General features: G+C 43.6%; 1 protein-coding gene across 1 annotated transcript in view; it reads right to left on the minus strand.

Annotated features, from left to right (window-relative positions):
• LOC142660962 (receptor-type tyrosine-protein phosphatase beta-like) overlaps window positions 1–22,655 on the minus strand; it is a 76,559-nt gene extending 53,904 nt beyond the window's left edge. Inside the window, exons 1-8 of the mRNA XM_075838076.1 lie at window positions 22,439–22,655; window positions 21,229–21,501; window positions 11,732–11,995; window positions 10,829–11,095; window positions 9,534–9,809; window positions 5,128–5,391; window positions 4,162–4,428; window positions 2,242–2,517 (exon numbers count right to left, since the gene is read on the minus strand). Coding sequence (XP_075694191.1) covers window positions 2,242–2,517; window positions 4,162–4,428; window positions 5,128–5,391; window positions 9,534–9,809; window positions 10,829–11,095; window positions 11,732–11,995; window positions 21,229–21,501; window positions 22,439–22,517 — 1,966 coding nt within the window. The 5' untranslated portion in view covers window positions 22,518–22,655. The remainder of the gene's footprint in view (window positions 1–2,241; window positions 2,518–4,161; window positions 4,429–5,127; window positions 5,392–9,533; window positions 9,810–10,828; window positions 11,096–11,731; window positions 11,996–21,228; window positions 21,502–22,438) is intronic.
• Window positions 22,656–22,919: the final 264 nt, after the last annotated feature.

The following is a 22,919-nucleotide window of genomic DNA, read 5'->3' on the forward strand; positions in this document are numbered from 1 at the left end:
CACTCTTGGTTTTGGCTTACAAATACTGATGCAAAATACTGACCAAAATACCTCCGTGTAAAAGAGGATTTAGTGGATACATGAGTAGAAAGACATTTTTACAACTGAATCCTTTTGTTCTTAAAGACCTCAGACAAGTGTTTAAAGCTTACATTTTTCCTTTTTTCTTAATGTGTAAACACAGAAAAGACAAAGGCAGCATTAAAAGTGCGTCTAAATTCATTGTCTGGTTTGCAAAACTATTAGGGAATTCTTAGTTAATAGGGGGGGGGAATCTCCTCTTCAGGTCCCTCATCTATTAGTCAGAGCTATAAAGAGCGCCTCTCGCACTGGAGGACCTGTCCTGTATTACACAGACATCACATTGATTTTCATATGTCCTGTGCGCTATAAATAACATTTTAATTCTATTTTACGGGTCATTATGATTACGCCAATACCAAATATACGGTTTATGCTATTATTTGTTTTAGTACTTTCTTACATCATGCTTTTATTGTGAAAAACTATGAGTTGCTGCATTCCAAATGCTATGACTTTTTTTTGGCAACGTAGCAATCACACTCGCGACGCAAACTGGCAGACAGCAGGAGCCCCCTCCCTCTGTCAAACTACTTAGGGGTTAAACGGCTGGGATGGGATCCTTCTCGGATCCTGGCCATTACAGTGGTGTAGTGATATCAGCTGTTGCAGCTTCTATGCTCTCATGATCTCCAGGATATACTATGACATGCTACTGCGTTGAGAAGACCTCAATTAGTACGCAGTGGTACGTCAATTTGCAGGAAGGAAATAATAATATCGGTGTACAATGCTTGTATATAAACCACGCTTAAAGTGTAATATTTTTCTCTTTCAGGTGATACACTTAGGCTTCACACACATGAATGCAATTCTTTTCTATGGGCCCATGCACATGACCGTGGTTTCCACGGTCCGTGCATTGCCCCGGAGCCTGGACCGCAAAAAGATAGGACACCTCTTATTGCGGCCGCATATTGCGGTTCAGGCTCATTGAAATTAATGTACACTGCCCGGGATTTGCGGGCGGGCCGCGGGTGACACTCCACGGCCGTCCGAGCCGCAAATCACTGGCCGTGCACACCACTACGGTCGTGAGCATGAGTACTAAGCTAGAGAGAAGGATGGTATAGTATGCCGTTATTCTTGGCTGTATAGAACAATTGACATCTGTACAGTTCAGTTTATACACTTATTATTTATACCTCAAAAGGGAATGACACTTGTATTTATAATTTTAGCAATTATAGAGACATGTCAGGACATGACTTCTGTAAACTTTGCGCGTTGAGACTCCCACTCCCCCAGGTCTTTAGCTGGCCATATATTAGTGATTTGAGGGCCATTTTTCAAATGAATTGACGTCGATGGTTGATCTGTGCAGGTTGTCGTTCTGGACGACAACTATACAAGTTAAAACGACAAATTGCTGAACAATATCTGCCTTGATCTGTGGCCTGGTCTGGGCTTCTATTGATGGGATGCCGATATGTCGTTTGGCCTAAACGTTACAAGACTGTACCTAAAAACACCCGAAAAAAATAAAAAACATAACAGATCAAGTTTTTTACAGTAATTAGTCTTCGGTCAGAACCTGTAACGCTCATTCGTATCACGAAAAGGTGCCAACAGTCGGTCAGAACTGGTCTAAATCGTTCTTTTCAGCAGACCAAAATCTCTAGTGTAAGGTCAGCTAAGGCGTAGTCTACGCTATTGATTCCGTCAAAACAACGGAACCCTTGCACAACTGATACAAACAGAAACCATTGGCACCGGATCCGTCACCATTGAAATCAATGGTGATGGAAACGAAAACCTATGGTTTCTGTTTGTGTCTGTCAGGGCTCCGTTCCGACGGAAAGCTCTGATGGAATGTCGGAATGGAGCACTAGCGCAGTTGTGAACGAAGCCTAAAGAACTTAAAGTGCTCAGTTCAGTGCCAGAGCCCCGTCAGATTTGGTCAGAAGTATACATAACATGGAATCTCTGAGATACAGCTTGTGAAGAAGTATTGTGCTGGAAATTCCCAGTTATCTAAATCACCATTCAATAGCAAAAAGATATGGCACTTTACAGCGCGCTCCTGCTCCCTCATTCTAGGAATCTATAAGAATCAAAACATAACTAAAAAGATAGAATTCTCAATTAATGCACAGTATTGTCATAATATATAATGTATAAAAAAAATGCCTAATTTCCAGTTAGTAAGTTTATACAAACCTGTGCAGGTAGTATATGACACCGGATCTGATTCAGTGATGTGATCGGCAGCTCTTGTATATACCATGAATGTATATGTTTCTCCCGGTGTCAGATTCATTATTGTAGCCGATTCACTTGCCACTATTGTATTATTGATCGTTGTGGCTGATGAGGTGACATTGGTCTGGACTCTGTAGCTGTAAGACGTCTTATACTCATCAGGTTTACTCCACGTCACAGACACAGAATTTGTAGTGGAATTACTGACCTGAAGAGACTTTACGGACATTGGTTCTGATATAAAAAGAAAAAAAAAACATTAATTGTTAATAGAGAGATCGCAACACACAGTCATTTATAATAGGTAACGTCTACTCAAAATGTATAACTCCCTTATAAACTGAATGTACAGAATCCTGGTTTACAAGAGGAGCCGTTCTAACTACTATGAGATCTACCATGCTCCCACCCAGAATATAATGGAGAACTCTGAACCTTAGAAAAATATTAATTGAGCAGTAATATGTTCTTGTTCTAGATTAGTTCCAAAATTGTTATCATTACAATCTAATTCTAGGCAAAAAAAACTAAATTAAGCATTTGGGCAGACTGCCCCCAAAAGGTCACTTGGGCCTCATGCACACGAACCTGTTTTTGCTGCCGCAATTCACCCACAAATCTGCAGGTGAATTGCCGTCCCATTCATTACTATGGGCCCACACACACGACCGTGGTTTCCACTGTCTGTGCATTGGCCGAAAGCCTGCACCGCAAAAAGATAGGACACGTCTTATTACGGCCGCATTTTGCGGTCCAGGCTCATTGAAATGAATGTATACTGCAATGTGCAGGGCCTGTGATTGACACTCCGTGGCCGTCCGAGCCGCAAATCACGGGCCTTTCCCTGTTAGGCTGCAGCTTTAGCCTGTGTAGGCCGCTCTCATGAGCCAAGCTAAATACGCATGTTAATGGTAAAGTTGGAGGCGTTTGGCACATAGATGCGTGACTTGATAAGAGAGAGCTCGGACATACTAAGGCTATGTTCATGTACATATTTGGTGTGTACTTTCAGGGTACAGAACGGGAAATGTTTTCCGGTTAAACTAATTGTGTCCACAGACTCCTATGGGCAGAACAGGTGCCAAAAGATGGTCCTTTTGTTACTCGACAGGTACGAATAAGACAGTAAATATATCATTACAGTATAGGAAAGTAGATAAAAGTATTCAGCACACAAATTGAAGGTGGAAAAAATTATTGTTTTTGTTTTTTACTTTTGATGCCAGTGGCTAGGTGCGGTGCGACGTTTCGGTCACATTGATCTCCTTCATCAGGCACTGAGCCGTGCTGGGGACTGTTGCAAGCTGTGAATGGTGCATGCATATAAAAGTTGTGGCGCCACAACAAGTGGCAAGATGCCATTTATATGCAAGAACCATTCACAGCTTACAACAGTCCCCAGCACGGCTCAGTGCCTGATGAAGATCATCAATGTGACCGAAACGTCGCACCGCACATAGCCACTGGCATCAAAAGTAAAAAACAAAAACAATAATTTTTTCCACCTTCAATTTGTGTGCCGAATACTTTTATCTACCTGATACTAGGTTGGGCCCCTATTCGTGCACCTACCTGATCTAGTGCTATATGAACCGCTACGCAGTATAGGAAAGTAGCTATCACATCCAATGTTTTGAATTTTTTTTTTCACCAAAATGCAAAAATATAACAAAGTAATATTTTGTGCATGGAAACTAGATCTCGTAACACATTTGGTGAAAAAAAAGAAAGGCAAAACAGTGTCTGAAATTTGTGAATGTCCTTCAATTAAATATGAGGATGACCGGTTTGCAGAATTCCACTATACTGCAGGTGATACGTTTAAGAAAAAGATATTTCTCATACATTGTCACTTTCATACAGGACATATAAACCTACTTGTATAGACAGAGGTGCTCACAGGAGAACTCGGATACCCCCAAACTCCGCCTGTGACCACAGTAATGGTGTAATTAGTCCCAGATATCAGGCTCTGAAGGACGACATTTGTTGTGTTACTTGTCACAGTCCAAGTGTCTGAAGAATTCCTATAAGTTATATTATATGACTTATTCACATCGCTCATATTTACTGGCTCCACCCAAGACAACGTCAAGATGTTTGTACCAATTGCGTTTATGGTTAAGCTTCTTGGTTGGGTTGGATCTGTGCAGAAAGATAGAAATACAAGATAAAAGTCGGACACATACAGCATAGGATTTAATAGGGTAAAAGTTTCACAGATGTAAACGTTTGATTTGGACAACCCCAGTTCATATGAATTATTAGGACTTATGAACATCATAGTGGGGCTCCTCTGCTCGAGTCACCCCTCTATCAGCTTGCGCAGAGAGTCACTGTAAAGAGCAGCTCCTGCTCTGAAGGACAACACGACAATGTATTACGCGAACACAAATACATTCTGCATCTGCAGGAGATGTGTAACCAACCTCAATAATAGCGGACTGACGAGGATTTCAGCTACCAGACCTGCGGCGATCAGCGGATCTTCGTTTGCACAACCCCATTAATGCCTCATGCACACAGCAAGGACTGTACAGCGGCACAGATTCCCTACATGTCTGTATTACGGATCCATAGGCACTCTGTGTCTAAATGTTGCCTCTGTGAGACACAGTCATGTACCCTAAAAGCAAAACCCCTAGAAGCAACACCTCTATAAAATGGCATAGAATGTGTTTTTTTTCAAAAAGCCAAACGGAATGCATGGGAAAAAAAATACCTCTGTATAAAATGATAGACACACCGAGGTACAGTATTGGCCCATCCGGAGTGTCAAATGAGAAGATTCTGCTCCTGATCATATAATAAATAATATGGTGACATGACAGTAATGATACTCACATGTGGCCTCTGTCACTGGAGAAGACGTCCGGCTGCAGCTCCCACTGACTGTCTGTACAGTGACATTATATTCTCTGCCTGGTAGTAATCCTGTGAAATTCACTTGTGTAGCATTAATATATATGATGTTATTTATGGCTCCTGTTAGACTGACGATACGGACGGTATAATTATCCACTTTTCCTGCTGGCCCCGTCCATGTGGCTCCAACAACATCAACCAACTTGTAATTGTTCAGGGAGATGGAGGAAACTTGTCCAGGAACTGAGAATAAAATCATAAGGCAGGTTAGTTATGCAACAGTTAACTCTGCAAAATAATATGTATTTGGCAATAGAACAGTTACAGGTTTGCTATGTGATCATTATGAATATAATAGTAGATAGTAATTATAAATAGTAGTAAATAGGACATTAGGTATAAACAGGATTATCGATTCACATCTGAGGGTCAGTTCACACGGTGGATTTTGCGTGGCAGGTCCCGCCAAAAAAAAATAAGCCACGGAATTGTTCATAGACCGTACTGGCCCATAATATCAGAAGACAGGTTACTTATGAAACAGTTAACTCTGTTATAATATTAGCTAAATAATATGTATGTGGCAATAGAACAGTTACACATTTGCTAAGTGATCATTATGAATATTATAGTAGAAAGTTGTTATAAACAGAAGTAAATAGCAAATTAAGCACAAATAGGATTGTTTTTTCACATCGGACAATGTTTTTTGTTTTGTCTTTATAAGTATTTATACTTATTTACGCTACATTCACACGACAGTGAAAAAAAACAGCCATTAAACCCTGATCAACTATCAGTTTTTCATGGCCATTTTGCATCAGTGTCTCCAAATTTTCATCCATTTCCAGTCCGTCTGTCCGTTCTTCACGGCTGTTAAAAAACCTGATAGATTTAATTTGTTGGTTTTATTGTCCAAAACCCCTGAAAACACCACAGTGCCCATGTAGATAGTGCCACAGTGCCCACATATAAAGTGCCATAGAGCCCACATATAAAGTGCCATAGAGCCCGCATATAAAGTGCCAGTGCCCTCATAGTGCTACAGTGCCCATGTAGACAGCACCACAGTATCCCCTGTAGATAGTCACACCCCCATATAGTGCCACCGTGCCCATGTAGATAGCGCCACACCCACTGTAGATAGCAACGACCTGCCCTTGTAGATACCACACCCGTTGAAAATAGCACCCTCCCACCCATAAATGACACCACCCCCATGTCGATAGCGCCACTGTAGCTCCATGTAGGAGCGAAATCCCTCTAGCCGCAGATTCCACACCTAGAGGGAATCCCTGGTGACACTATCCATAGTCTAGGGGCTTCTCCAGTAGAGGAATCCCCTGGCCAGACCGTCGACTGGGGATTCCACTCTTGCAGGGGATTCCAGAGGTAGCCCCTGACGTCACTGTCCATATATGGGTAGTGACGCCAAGGGCTTTCCCAAGACAGGGGATTCTGCTCATAGACGGAGCCCCCGACGTCTCTGTCCATATATGGACAGTGATTTCAAAAGAGCGGAATCCCCTGCCATAGCGGGCCGGGGATTTCGCTCCAGGAGCAACCCCTTGATGTCACTGTCCATATATGGATAGTGACGCTGGGTTGCTTCTCCAGGAGCGGAATCCCCTGCTAGAGCGGGGTCCTCAGTGGCGCTATCTCCGGGGGATAGGGAGGTTCCTAGCTACAATATTGGAGTCCCCGGCCAGAGATCTTTCGATGTTCTGGCTGGGGATTCCATAGTAGCGCTGTGTGCAGGGAATCCTCAGCCACCATCTGTTTTTACCAGCCGTTACAAGGATTGATTCCTGAAAAACGGACGGTAAAAACTGACCATTAACTTCTATGGGAGCCGTCTGGCCGTGAAAACGGCCAAAAATAGGACATGTCACACATTATATATATATATATATATATATATATATATATATATATATATATATAAACACATAGAACAACTTAATTGTTCTGAAAACGGCCATGTGACGGCCGTTACATGGCTGTTTTTCACTGTCGTGTGAATGTAGCCTTAGGTAGCAAATATATCAGGCCTCGTTCACATCTCCATTGGAGGCTCAGTTAGGGGCCTCCATCACAGATGTGCGCTATTTTTCACCTGTAGAAGGATGGATACCATGATGGAAATGAGGCAGAACTCATTAAAGTCAATGGGTTCTTTCAGGAGCAGATTTTGTCCGTCATGCAACGGATTCGGTGCTACCAGTATATTCATTGCTCTGCCCGTATGACAGAGTAGAGAAACAGATATAACGAATGCAGACGTAAACAAGGTCTCAGAAGTACAGCAGTGCAAGTGTAACAATCAACTTTAATTGAAATCTAATTTTAGATAAAATACTGCACTAGTCTGGTCTGTATTATTTTGTCAGGATATTCTCTATGTAAATATTTAGGCCCCTTATGGAAGGCCTCATGCACACGACCGTAGTGGTGTGCACGGTCGTTATTTGCGGCTCGGACGACTGCAGAGTGTAACACGCGGGCCACCAGCAAATCGCAGGCCGTGCACATGGCCGTGTGCATTCATTTCTATGAGCCTGGACCGCAAAATACGGCCGTAATAAGACCTGTCCGTTCTTTTTGCGGTCCAGTCTCCCGGGTAATGCACAGACCGTGGAAAACACAGTCGTGTGCATGGTACCCATAAAAATGAATGGGACCGCAATTCACCCGCAGATTTGCGGGTGAATTGCGGCCATAAAAACACGTTCGTGTGCATGGGGCCTAAGTGATGGATTTAAAAGGGAAGTTAAAACAAAGATGAATACAACTAGCCTTTTACATGCACATATGTATAAAGATAGAAAGGGATACACTGGCGCTGCTTTAGGGTAAAGCCACTTCCACACGGTAATATTCTGCTCAGTATTTTGCATTAGTATTTGTAAGCCAAAACCAGGAGTGGAACCTTTGCAGTAAAAGAATAATGGAAAGATCTGTACCTCCTCTGTGTTTTAGACCCACTCTTAGGCCTCATGCACACGACCGTAGTGTTTTTCTGGTCCGCAAATTCCAGGACCGTGTTCCGTGAAATGTCATCCGCAGTTCATCCGTATGTAATCCGCAGTTCATCCGTATGTAATCCGCAAAATGCGGATGCAAAAAAAAAAAGCCTAGGTAAAACAGGATGACGACAGAACTCATTCCCGGTCGTCGCCTAGCAACATTTCCGCAAATCCGCAAAGTGCGGATGACACACGGAGGTGTATCCGCAATTTCCACGGGCCCATTGACTTCTATTGGCATGTCCGCATCGAATTTGCGGCCCGTAATAAGACATGTCCTGAGTTTCTGCGGCACGGATTTGCGGACATGCGGAGACCCGTGAAAACACGGATAGTGTGTATGGGCCCATAGAAATGAATGGGTCCGCAATTCTCCCGTGGATTTGCGGGGGAATTGCGGACGCAAAAACACGGTCGTGTGCATGGGGCCTTAGGTTTTGGCTTACAAATACGGATGCAAAATACACAAGTGTGAATGTGGCCTACATAAAAATTTAGCAAAAGGAAGTCTTCACAACTCACCCCTTTTGTTCTTAACTTCAGACAATTATTTAAAACTAATTTTACTTTTTTTTTTCTTAATGTGTAAACACAGGAAAGACAAAGGAAGCAGTAAAAGTGCAGCTAAACTTTCAACAAACTTCTGACATGCCAGAAGTTTGAATTGGTGGGGGTCCGAGCACTGAGACCCCCACCAATCGCTAGAATGAAGCAGCTGAAGGTCTCGTGTGAGCGTTCAGCCGCTTCGTGACTGTTCGGCCTTTTCCGGAAATAAATGTATCGGTGTACGGACTCAATACAAAGTCTATGACCTGTACACCGATACATCGGCTTTCCGGAAAAAGCCGAACAGAAACGAAGCAGCCGAGCGCTAACACGAGCACTTCAGCTGCTTCGTTTTAGCGATTGGTGGGGGTCTCCGTGCTCGGACCCCCACCAATCCAAACTTCTGGCTGTAAAGTTTGCGCGTTGGGACTCCCATCAACCCCTAGGTCTTTAGCTGGCCATATAGTAGTGATTTCTGAAGGCCATTTTTCAAATGAATAGTTGACGTCCCTGGTTGATCTGTGCAGGTTGTTGTTCTAGACGACAACTATACAAGTTAAAACAACAAATTGCCAAGCAATATCTGCCTTGATCTATGATCTGGTCTGGGCTTCTATTGATGGGACGTAGATTTGTCGTTTGGCATAAGCGACTTTATAAAAAAACTGCACCTGATAATGACACAAAAAAAATACAACACGGCAGATCAACTTTTCCACAGTTATAGAATTCTCATTTAACGCACAGTATTGTTATAATGTATAAATATATAATGAATAAACAAATTCTACTTTCCATACAGTTTATACAAACCTGTGCAGGTAGTATTCAACACCGGATCTGATTCAGTGATGTTATCGGCAGCTCTTGTATATACCATGAATGTATAAGTTTCTCCTGATATCAGATTCATTATTGTAGCGGATTCACTTGCCACTATTGTATTATTGATCATTGTGGCTGATGAGGTGACGTTGGTCTGGACTCTGTAGCTGTAAGACGTCTTATACTCATCAGGTTTACTCCACGTCACAGACACAGAATTTGTGGTGGAATTACTGACCTGAACAGACTTTACGGACATTGGTTCTGATATAAAAGAAAAAATAAAAACATTAATTGTTAAAAGAGAGATCGCAACACACAGGATTTTATAATAGGGAACGTCTACTCAAAATGTATAACTCCTTTATAAACTGAATGTACAGAATCCTGGTTTACAAGAGGAGCCGTTCTAACTACTATGAGATCTACCATGCTCCCACCCAGAATACAATGGAGAACTCTGAACCTTAGAAAAATATTAATTGAGCAGTAATATGTTCTGGTTTAACATAAATCCCTAAATTGTTGTTATTATTAAAGTCTAATTCGAGGCCAAAAAATAAATTTTAAAAAAAATCAGCATTTGATCAGACTGGCCCCTAAAATGTCACTTATCTGAACAGCAACCCTCTGGAGATCACTCTCTGTTCTCTGTTTGGCCGCAGCTTTAGCCTGTGCAGGTCGTAACATTATAGTTAGGCAGCGCGGTCATGAGCCAAGCTAAATGTGCATGTTATTGGTGACGTTGGAGGTGTTTGGCACATCGATGTGTGACTTGTTAGGAGAGAGAGCTCTGACATACTAAGGCTATGTTCATGACATTTTTGGTGTGTTTTCTGCCTCATATGCTGAACATGTCAACAGACCCCTATGAGTCCAACAGGTGCTAAAGGATTGTCATTTTCGCATTTGCAAATATAATATAAATAGTATTACGGTATAGAAAAATAGCCATTTAAACCATTGTTTTTTTATTTTTGCTTTCTTAACCAAAATGTTAAAATAAAACAAAATAATATTTTGTGCACTGAACTGAGATCTCATCACTATTGGTGAAAAATTTGAAAGCAAAACAGTATTGAAATTTGTGAATGTCCTTCAATTAAATATGAGGATTACCGGTTTGCAGAATTTCACTATACTGCAGGTGAAAGAAAAACAAACAAAAAAAACAGCCAATCAAAAAAGGCTAGATGACCTATAAATCCTGAATAAATTCTGATAAATTTAAGAAAAGATATTTCTCATACATTGTCACTTTCATACAGGACATATAAACCTACTTGTATAGACAGAGGTGCTCACAGGAGAACTCGGATACCCCCGAACTCCGCCTGTGACCACAGTAATGGTGTAATTAGTCCCAGATGTCAGGCTCTGAAGGACGACATTTGTTGTGTTACTTGTCACAGTCCAAGTGTCTGAAGAATTCCTATACGTTATATTATATGACTTATTCACATCGCTCATATTTACTGGCTCCACCCAAGACAATGTCAAGATGTTTGTACCAATTGTGTTTATGGTTAAGCTTCTTGGTGGGGTTGGATCTGTGCAGCAGAAAGATAGAAAAACAAGATAAGATTTGGACATATACACAATGAGATTAATGGGGTAAAATTGTCACAGATCTAAACGATACCTCATTAGGACAGGGGTTGTTGATATGATCCATTAGGACTTCTGAAGATCATAGTGAAGGCTCCCCTGATCGGGTCACCCCTCTATTAGCCTGCGCTGAGAGTCACTGTAAGGAACGGCCACCCTCAATAATAGCGGACTGACGAGGATTTCAGCTACCAGACCTGCTGCGATCAGCGGATCTTCGTTTACACAACCCCATTAATACCTCATGCACACAGCAAGGACTGTACAGCGGCACACGGATTCCCTACATGTCCGTATTACGAACCCATAGGCACTGTGTGTGCTGTTGGATGTTGCCTCTGTACCCTTAAAGCAATGCCCCTTGATGCATCACCTCTGTAATATGGCATAAGATGGACTATGACAGAGGTTATTTTTTTTTTACAATGTCAAACGGAAGGCATGAGAAAAAAATACCTCCGTATAAAATCATAGACACACAGAGGTACAGTATGGGCCCATCTTGAGAGTCCATAGATGAGAAAATGTTGCTATAGATCAAAATCATAATATAGTGACATGACAGTAATGATACTCACACGTGGCCTCGGTCACTGGAGAAGACGTCCGGTTGCAGCTCCCACTGACTGTCTGTACAGTGACATTATATTCTCTGCCTGGTAGTAATCCTGTGAAATTCACTTGTGTAGAACTAGATTGTATTATGTTATTTATGGCTCCTGTTAGACTGACGATACGGACGGTATAATTATCCACTTTTCCTGCTGGCCCCGTCCATGTGGCTCCAACAACATCAACCGACTTGTAATTGTTCAGGGAGATGGAGGAAACTTGTCCGGGAACTGAGAATAAAATCATAAGACAAGTTAGTTATGCAACAGTTAACTCTGCAAAATAATATGTGGCAATAGAACAGTTAAAAGAGCTACATGTTTGCTAAGCGATCATTACGAATACTATAGTAGAAAGTAACTATAAACAGGAGTAAATAATAAAGCACAAATAGAATTATTGCTTTACATCTGACAGTGTTTTTTCTTAGTTTTGTTATTATATTTAATTATGTGGTAAATAAATGAGAAAAGTTCAGTTTACTGATAAAAGTGGATGTTTGTACTTACCATAAAACAGGAGGCTGACACTAGGTAGAAAAGACGATAGAAAAAGAATAACGTCCACCCAGGGGTAAAAACATTCAAATGATTTTTAATCCAGTATAATATTAAAAAAATTCTAGATTAGAAGACATTTAAATATTTTTACACCCGGTTGGATGCTTTAACCCTTTCCCTATATGGCATAAGAAGGATTCCTGGACGTTGAAACTTTGCATCTCGATCCATTTCTAGGTCATACAGATAGGTAGTGTGCTGCAGACACAACCCCTTCTACTAGGTAGAAAAGAGTATTGGCTCTGCCAAGGCAGGCAATGCCCCCGCCACAGAAACTGGCTAAAGAGTGGGCGAAGAGAACACAAAACCAGGTTAATATCCCAGGGTTCAGTGGGATGTTGGAAGGGAAGAACAACATGAGCCAGCCCTTGCAAAAAAGTATTTACGAGAGAATGAAAAGACAGGGTTTGTTGGAAAAGTATAGAGAGAGCAGAGACATGACCCTTAGGGCATGTTCACACGCGTAACAAAAAACGGCTGAAAATACGGAGCGGTTTTCAAAGGAAAACAACTCCTGATTTTCAGCCATTTTTTAAGCAACTTGCGTTTTTTTGCGATGTTTTTACGGCCAGTTTTAGAGCTGTTTTTCTATTGAGTCAACGAAAAACGGCACCAAAAACGGCTCAAGAAGTGACATGAACTTCTTTTTATGAGGCTTTTTTTACGCAGCCGTTTTTAAAAACGGCTGTGTAAATCGCACCTTGGGAACGGAACGCTGTTTTTCCCATTGAAATCCATGGGCAGATGTTTGGAGACGTTCAGCCCCCGCATTTTTTGACGTTTTCGGGGCATTTACAGCCCGAAAAACGGCTGAAAATAGCCCGTGTGAACAGACCCATAGGGTAAACTAAGTCAAGTCCTTGATCGAGACCCGATTGCAAGGAGGACAGGATCTTCCGTAGAACAAATCAAAGGATGGAAACTGCGCTGTTGACACCAACGGAAGTAAGGGTATGTTCACACGCAGTGGTTTGACACGTAATTCGGGCGTTATAATTAAGCCTGAAAAAACGGCCCTAATACGCCTACAAGCATCTGCCCATTGCTTTCAATGGGAATTACGATGTTCTGTTCCCACCGGCCTTTATTTTACGCTTCACTGTCAAAAAACGAAGCGTAATAAGACGATTTCTCTGAAATCAGCTCCGTATTTTTCAGACGTTTTTTGTTAAGCGTGTGAACATACCCTAAGCCTTCCACGTATGGTGGTTTACCTGTACCGATTGAGGATCCTGGCCTGTGATATTGTCTAGATAATAATAATAATAATAATCTTTATTTATATAGCGCCAACATATTACGCAGCACTTTACAATTTAGAGGGGACATGAAACAAACAATATCAGACATTACATAGTGACAAGGTTCATTTACAATTCAAACCTGGGGAGTGAGGACCCTGCTCGCAAGAGCTTACAATCTATGAGGAAGTAAAGGAGACACAAAGTGTAATAGTGTTTGTTCTGTACAATGGTCCGGCCATTTTTATACACATGCGGTGGTAACATAAAGCTGCATGAGCCGGTCACCAGCCGGTATCCGTGTATGACGGACATGAAGAGAAGGAGTGTGAGGGAATCTTATTCTGATGACTAATCTATAAGGGGGCCATGGAAAGGTGTCAGATTAGGGAATGTTATAGGCCTGTCTAAATAGATGTGTTTTCAGGGCACGTTTAAAACTGTGGATATTGGGAATTAAATCGGATTGTCTGGGGTAGCACATTCCAGTGGACGGGTGCAGCACGAGAGAAATCCTGGAGACGGGAGTGGGAGGTTCGGATTATGGAGGATTTTAATCTAAGGTCGTTGGCAGAACGTAGAGCCCGAGTAGGGTGGTAGACAGAGATGAGGGAGGAGATGTAAGGAGGAGCAGCACTGGGGAGAGCTTTGTGGGTGAGAGTAATAAGTTTGAATTTTATTCGGAAGGGGATGGGCAACCAGTGCAGTGACTGGCACAGATTAGAGGCGTTGGTGTAGCGGTTGGTCATAAAGATGAGCCTGGCTGCTGCATTGAGGATAGATTGGAGAGGGGAGAGTTTAGTGAGGAGAAGACCGACTAGTAATGAGTTACAGTAGTCAAGACGAGAGTGAATCAGAGCAACAATGAGAGTTTTGGCGGTTTCCTCCGTAAGAAAAGAGCGGATTCTGGAGATGTTTTTGAGGTGAAAATGACAGGAGCGTGAAAGTGATTGTATGTGAGGAGTAAAGGAAAGATCTGAGTCAAAAATAACCCCGAGACAGCGGGCGTGCAGCTTAGGAGTGATGGTAGTGCCACACACAGAGATGGAGACATCAGGTTTAGGGAGGTTAGTAGATGGTGGGAACACAAGGAGCTCAGTTTTAGAAAGATTCAGTTTCAGATAGAGAGAGGACATGATGTTAGAGACAGCGGACAGACAATCACTGGTGTTCTGTATTAGAGCAGGGGTGATGTCACGGGAAGAGGTATACAATTGGGTGTCATCAGCGTAGAGATGGTACTGGAAGCCAAATCTGCTGATGGTTTGTCCAATAGGAGCTGTGTAGAGAGAAAAGAGCAGCGGACCTAGGACTGATCCCTGAGGAACCCCGATATCAAGGGGAAGAGGATAAGAAGTGGAACCAGCAAATGACACACTGAACGAGCGGTCAGAGAGATAGGAGGAAAACCAAGAGAGAGCCGCGTCCTGGAGGCCAATAGAGTGGAGCATGTTAAGTAGGAGTTTGTGGTCTACAGTGTCAAAGGCAGCAGAGAGATCCAGAAGAATCAGGAGAGAGGATTTACCGTCCGATTTAGCCGCCAAGAGATCATTGGAGACTTTAGTAAGGGCAGTTTCTGTGGAGTGTAGAGTGCGGAAACCAGATTGTAAGGGGTCAAGAATGGAGTTAGCAGAGAGATAGCGGATAAGGCGAGAGTAGACCAAGCGTTCCAGGAGTTTAGAGATGAAGGGCAGATTAGAGACTGGTCGGTAGTTGGCATCGCTGGATGGGTCAAGAGTTGGTTTTTTCAATAATGGGTTTATAATGGCATGTTTAAAAGCGGAGGGAAAGATACCAGTGGAAAGAGAGAGGTTAAATATTTTAGTCAGGTGACTAGTGACAGCTGGGGAGAGGGACTGGAGGAGATGTGAGGGGACAGGATCACTAGGGCAGGTAGTAGGACGAGAAGAAGAGAGGAGCCTCGAGACTTCTTCAGTTATTGGGTCAAATGCTGAGAGTGAAGAAGAGGGAGTGCGGGGGGGAAGGGGATCGATGTTACTAGGGGACTGGGAGATAATATCATGCCGGATGTTGTCAATTTTAACTTTAAAATAATTGGCCAGGTCTTCAGCACTGAGGTCTGTGATTGGCGTCTGCACTTTAGGACTAAAGAGGGAGTGAAAAGTATCAAAGAGGCGTTTTGGATTATTAGATAGTGTGGAGATGAGAGAAGTGAAGTAGACTTGTTTGGCGCGGTGAAGGGCAGAGTTGTAAGTTTTGAGCATAAATTTGTAATGGAGGAAATCTGCATCCAAATGCGATTTTCTCCACAGTCGTTCGGCACATCTCAAGCACCGGTGAAGAAAGCGGGATTGAGGCGTGTGCCAGGGCTGTCGTCGCCTTTGTCGGGTGGTTCGGAGTGTAGGGGGGGCTGCTTCGTCCAATGCATTTTTGAGAGTGTTATTGTAAAGTTTGGCAGCCAGATTGGGACAGGAGAGGGAAGAGATAGGGGACAATGAGGACTGTAGACTGTCTATGAGTTTCTCAGTGTTAATGGCATGTAGATTTCTGTATGTCTGATACGTAGGGATGACCTGAGGAGGCAGAGAATATTTGATAGTAAAGCAGAGAAGATTGTGGTCAGAAAGCGGGAGAGGAGAGTTAATAAAGTCAGAAACTGAGCAGAGCCGGAAGAAGACCAGGTCAAGTGAATGCCCGTCTTCATGTGTAGGAGAGTTAGTAAGTTGTGACAGACCGAGGGACGAGGTTAAAGATAGAAACTGGGAGGCAGATGAGGAGATTGGGTTATCAATGGGGATGTTGAAGTCACCCATGATGAGAGTGGGTGTTTCAGAGGATAGAAATTGTGGAAGCCAGGCAGCAAAATGATCCAGGAATTGGCGGGGTGAGCCCGGGGGGCGGTAGACAACTGCCACTCGGAGGGGAAAAGGGTGAAAGAGTCTGAGGGTGTGGACTTCAAAAGAGGGAAATGTGAGTGAGGGGACCGGGGGAATGACCTGGAAAGTGCAGTGTGGAGAAAGAAGTATACCTACTCCTCCACCCTGCCTGTTCTCAGGTCTGGGGGCATGAGAGAACTGGAGACCACCATAAGATAGAGCAGCAGGGGAAGCAGTGTCAGACAGGTGTAGCCATGTTTCTGTAAGAGCCAGGAGGTTGAGAGAGTTAGAAAGGAATAAGTCATGAATAAAGGTGAGTTTGTTGCACACGGACCGAGAGTTCCAGAGAGCACAGTTAAAAGAGACAGGAGAAGACATACAAGGAATGGTAAGAAGATTTGCAGGGTTTCTATGTGTGGCAGGTAAGTGGTTGAGCTTGGCAGAAGAAAAGGGAGGCCCAGGGTTGGGAGAGACGTCCCCTGCAGATAGTAGCAGGAGAATGGAGAGAGACAGCAGATGGTTCTGTGATTTATGTGAGTGTTTTTTATGTTGGGCAGTGGGATGAGATGGGTTAAGGTGACTGAGGAAAGTGAATAGTGAATGGGAGCAGTGGCGTAACTACCGCGGTAGCAGCAGTAGCGGCTGCTACGGGGCCCGGGGCTTGAGGGGGCCCGTGCCGCCAGCCGACACGCCCTCCCAAATGCCCGGTGGCGCCGCTAGCAGCCGTTATGGCTGCTACAGGGGTAGCACCGCTACTGTGGGGCCCGCGCCGCCGAGCCTTACACAGGCACTCTCATGCCTGTAGGTGTCGCTAGCACCGGAGGGGGCCCCGGTGCTAGCGGCAGCCAAATAAATGTATTAGCGCTGAATGGCCGGGCATGTTCCGTGCCTGACCATCCAGTGCCTTACAATGACACTGATTGGCTAGCGGCGCGATGACATCATCGCGCCGCTTCCATGCTTGGAAGGTGCTGATTGGCGGGGCAAGTCATTCTGCCCCGCCAATCAGCGTCATTGAAGGACGCTCATTCAGCTCCTGCAGACATGCTCAGAAGAGAGCATGTCTGCATCGCCAGTGAACAGCGTGGGAACCGGAGAATGTGAGTATGTCAACTTAATATATTTTTTTCCTCAGAAAAATGTGAATGGCATTATCTATAGTGGGGGGGTCGTCTTTATGTGGGCTATTATATATAGGGGGGTCTATATGTGGGGCAGTAGGTACAGGGGGGTCTATATGTGGGGCAGTAGCTACAGGGGGGTCTATATGTGGGGGTGTGGGCCACTATCTACAGGGGGGTCTATATGTGGGGCAGTATATGTGAGACACTATACAGGGGTGGGCTATATGTAGAGCACTATCTATAGGGGAGCTATTTTTTAGGGTACTTTCTATAGGGGTGGGCTATGTGTGGGACACTATATACAGGGGTGGGTTACCTGTGGGGCACTAGCAACAGGGTGGCTATATGTAGTGCACAGTCTACAGGGGTGGGCTATATGTGGGACAATATCTACAGAGGTGGGCTATACGTGGAGCACTAACTATAGGGGAAGCTATATGTAGGGCAGCACGGTGGCTCAGTGGTTAGCACTATTGCCTTGCAGCTCTGGAGTCCATATGTGGGCACTATCTACAGGGGCTTCTATGTAGGTCACTATCTACAGGGGGCACTATCTACAGGGGGCACTATCTACAGGGGGCACTATCTACAGGGGGCACTATCTACAGGGGGCACGGTGTGTGTGTGTGTGTGTGTGTGTGTGTGTGTGTGTGTGTGTGTGACAGTTATATTTAGATGTGTTGAGAATTGTAACTTTGTTTACAGGTGCAGAAATGTTTTAAAAGTGAGAAGCTGAAGACATCTAAACGGAAAACTGCAGAAGTGGGTCATGGCCGGGAGAAATCCATCATAGATGTCTGAACCGGAGGGAGAAGAAAAGAACTAGAATCTGAGACGTCACCGATGAGTCACTTAATGTAAATGTTTATTCTGCCTCTAATCAGTATTGTAGTCACTGTATGATCTGCAGCGAGATGATGGTGGTATGTTTTTTTTTGTGAAACCGCATCTCCCAGCATATCCTTATCATTGTTTCGGCCATGCTGGGAGCTGTAGTTTTACGCCGTACAAACCTATGCGCAGTGGCGTAAATACCGCTATAGCAGCCGTAGCGACATCTACGGGGCCTGCAGCATGAGGGGGCCTGTGCCACCCGCCGGCACGGCCCCTCCCATGGCCGCAGGCTCCGCTAGCAGCCGCTATGGCTGCTACAGCGCGACGCCACTGAACGGGTTGTTCCTACAAAAGACATGCATCCCCTATCCACAGGACAGGGGATACATGTGGGATCGCTGGGACGCCCAGCGATGAGGAGCACGGGGGACCGAAAGTCCCCCCTAAGTTCTCCATGACAAACCTCGGACTTCCGGTGTCTGTGTCGGCAGCTCCATGGAAATGACTTGCGCACCGGTCGTGCTTGTGCGCATGCGTGACCAGCGCTCCTTTCATTTTTATTGAACTGCGCAGACGCCGGAAGTCCAAGGTTAGTCATGGAGAACTTCGGGGGACTTTCGGTCCCCCGTTCTCCTTATCGCTGCCAGCGATCACACATGTATCCCCTATCCTGTGGATAGGGGATGCATGTCTTTTGTAGGACAAACTATAGGCCGTTTTTTTTGGGGGGGGGTCTGTATGGCGTAATCTACAGAGGGGGCTGTATGGCGTTATCTACAGGGGGGTTCTGTATGGCGTTATCTACAGGTGGGGCTGTATGGCGTTATCTACAGGGGGGCTGTATGGCGTTATCTACAGAGGGGGCTGTATGGCGTTATCTACAGAGGGGGCTGTATGGCGTTATCTACAGGGGGCTGTGTATTGTGCTATCTATAGGGGGCGCTGTGTGGTGGAATCTATAGGGAGGCACTATCTACAAGGGGGGGGGGGTTGTGTGATACCCAGCAGAGGGGGGGGGGGCCCAGTCAAAAGTTTGCTATGGGGCCCAGTCTTTCCTAGTTACGCCCCTGAATGGGAGCTGTACATGGGCGAGGCCAGGAGAGAAGGACTGATGTGGACTGTTTTTTGGCAAGGCTTAAATGGGCGATAGGATGGTAAACCAAGAGCAGCTATAATGCTGAGAGCGTCAAGCCATTAAACGGATTTGAGGTAAAGTGATTAAAGGCTACCTACACTTTTGAAGTAAATCTATGTCTTATCTTATTTTAAAGAACTTTGAAATTGATTGACGTTCTGTGTGATCCGCAGGATCCAGCAAATAACGATCACCTGGACTTACTATTGCTACGAGGCGACCTCAATTAGTACGTAATAGTTTGCAGGAAGGGGTTAAGAATATTAGTGTACAATACTTAACGCACGTTTAAACTGTAATATTTTTCTTTTTTGGTGAGTATACTATGATGGACAACAGGTTTTTATACTATACCATTTTTTGGCATGTATAGCACAATTGCCATCAGTACAGTTCGGTTTATGGACTTGATATGTATACATGAAAGAGAACGCCACTTGTATTTATCTTTTTAGACACCATAGGGACATGTCAGAACATAAACTCTGCAAAGTTTGTGTGCTCGGACTCTCATCGGTATCCAGGATTCAAAGGCTATGGACAACTTTAATGGATTTTTTTTATATTGCATTACATGTATTACGGGTTAAAAAAACATTTTTGTAATGGTTCTTTATTAAAAATGTTAACACTGTTTTTTTCCGCAGCTTGAATGTTTTCAATACAATTGCAAGTTATTCCATGCCGTTCAGTATCAATCCTGATTGCCAGGCTCACTCTCCTGCCCCTCCTGTCCTGCTCATCTGAGCAGAATTCTGATCAATTCAAAGATGGTACGCTGAATTGATTAAAATTCGTCTTAGATGAGCGTTCAGAAGACCGGAGGGGATGGAGTGTGAGGTGACAGGTAGCACGTCTGACAGAATGAGCTCTGAACGGCATTGAGCAGCTTCCAATGTGTTGGAATATACGCAAGATGCAGAAGAGAAACGATGCTCAATTTTAAATAAATAACCATAGCTGGTCTGTGATGGTCGTCGTTTTAGATTACAACTCCAGAAGTTAAATCAACAAATCGTCAAGCAATATCTGCCTTGATCTGTGGCCTGGTCTGGGCTCCTATTGATAGGATGCAGATCTGTCTTTGGTATGAATGATTATACAAGACTGCACCCGACATGATAAAAAAAAAATGGGCACCGACAGGTGGACTAAAATAGTAAAATTCATCCTTTTCGGCAGACCAAAATCCCTAGTGTATGGTCAGTTGAAATATAATAGGCAACACATACATATGTATTTATATACACACATATATACATACATACACACACACACACACACACACACACACACACATATACATACAGACCAAGGAAGGACAAGACCATATGTATAAATAGCACTTGCACTCCAATATGTGAAAACTATATCCACTTTCTTGTAGATATCAACACATGTAGAAAATAAGACAATTTAAAAACATCAAAACCCCACACTGACCCCCACTTGAGGCCATCCATAATAGGGTGAAACCCCTGATGGACACCACTCTAAAGTGCAAATAACTACCCTTCCAGGGATGAATAAGATATCAATTAAACATCACATGCACAATACATATCATCAATACAAAATATCAGTATAATATAAGTATCAATACATTCCTGTGGTCAAAGCATCCCTCTAACACCCCACATGTATCACCGCCTTCTGCAGCTTCCTAAGGGGTTAATAGTGGTCAGTGTCATGTCCCATCACCTTCTAGATGTGACTGCCGCTCTGTACTCACCTGTGCAGGTAGTATATGACACCGGATCTGATTCAGTGTTATCGGCAGCTCTTGTATATACCATGAATGTATACGTTTCTCCCGGTGTCAGATTCATTATTGTAGCGGATTCACTTGCCACTATTGTATTATTTATCATTGTGGCTGATGAGGTGACGTTGGTCTGGACTCTGTAGCTGTAAGACGTCTTATACTCATCAGGTTTACTCCACGTCACAGACACAGAATATGGAGTCACATCACTGACCAGCAGAGATTTCACCGACATTGGCTCTGAAACAAGGAAAAGCTTAAAGTTGGAACAGCATGACACTTGTTAAAAAGCCTTGGTAATGATAAACAGCATGTACCCCAATAAATAAGAGTTAGCCTGTGGTAGTTATCCACGTATTGCAGATGGCTGATTGCTAAATGTGCCCATCTATGTATTCTTACTATGCATCGCTCAATGTCTGCATAACAAGGAAAGTATGCCATTCAGATGTCTTAAAAAGCTGGGCGACAATCCCTAATGAAAGCTGTAATGGCGGCCATATCACCTAGTCGTCCCTGAAGTAGCTTAAAAAAACAAAAACAAACAATGGTTTTTATGGCATGTGGATATGCCAGAAATGTCATACGTTAGGAATACCCCTTTAAGGACTATACGTTCAGCTGTGGCAGAAAGGTCATGGATTTTCGGTGTGCGACAATTTACAATAAAGGCTTTAAAAACCCCAATCACACCTAGCAAAAAAAAAAAAAACAGTCAGTGCAGACATCAGGGCATGCTGCGGATTTGCCCATTCTGATGCAGAAATGCTGCAAATTTTAATGGCTGAATTCCTCCTTTGCAATGCAATCTGCTGCAAAATCCATGAGAAAATCTGCAATAATATACGTATATATACACTTCATATATATATATTTTCCTCCCCATTTCTTGAATGGAGTCATGAGCCTCAAGCTCAAGGTCGGTCTCTTTGGTGTGTGTATATATACAGCTGAAATAACATACAATGAATAGTTGTGTATAAGGCTTTGTTCACATTTGCATTATGGCTTCCGTTCATAGCTTATGACCGATCCAGACGGTGCCCGACAAACCCAATTGAATTTTAAGACTTCTAATGAGGTTTGTCAGAGTTCTGATGAGGTTTCTGCTGTTTTGGCAGCAGGAATAGTACTGAATGCTGCACTTCTTGAGAGAGACCAGCGACCCCATACTTACTAGTGGTGATGTTGCGGCAGCAGCTGGTTGAGTCGTTCCCATAGCGGATGACATACAGTGTACCAGACACAAAGCTCATGAGTGACGTGTTATTCAAGCTGTTATCAGATCCTCGAGTCACGTTCCCATCTAGATCAGTTATATTCTGCAGGAAGAAGCCGACCGCCAGTCCACTGACGGTTATTCGGGAGGCAGACGCCTCTACACTGATTGTTTGGCACTCGGGTATTACTGTAAAGAAAGTAAATCATCAGCCGTAGCAATTGCCTAATAGCCATTCCCAGTAATACTGGGAAAACATAACTAAATCAGAGGGGACTGTAAACCGGGGTATGTGAAATAGTAATAAAGACCAGGGGAAGGTTCCTTTAAAAGTAAAAGGGGTCCCTAATGATGAGCGATTATCATACGGATAAGGGTTATTCAAAGTGTACAACCCTCTTAAAGAGGTTGTGTAGGATTAAAAAAACAAAAAACACTG

This window comes from Rhinoderma darwinii, chromosome 9, assembly GCF_050947455.1.
Source record: "Rhinoderma darwinii isolate aRhiDar2 chromosome 9, aRhiDar2.hap1, whole genome shotgun sequence".
NCBI lineage: Eukaryota > Metazoa > Chordata > Amphibia > Anura > Rhinodermatidae > Rhinoderma > Rhinoderma darwinii.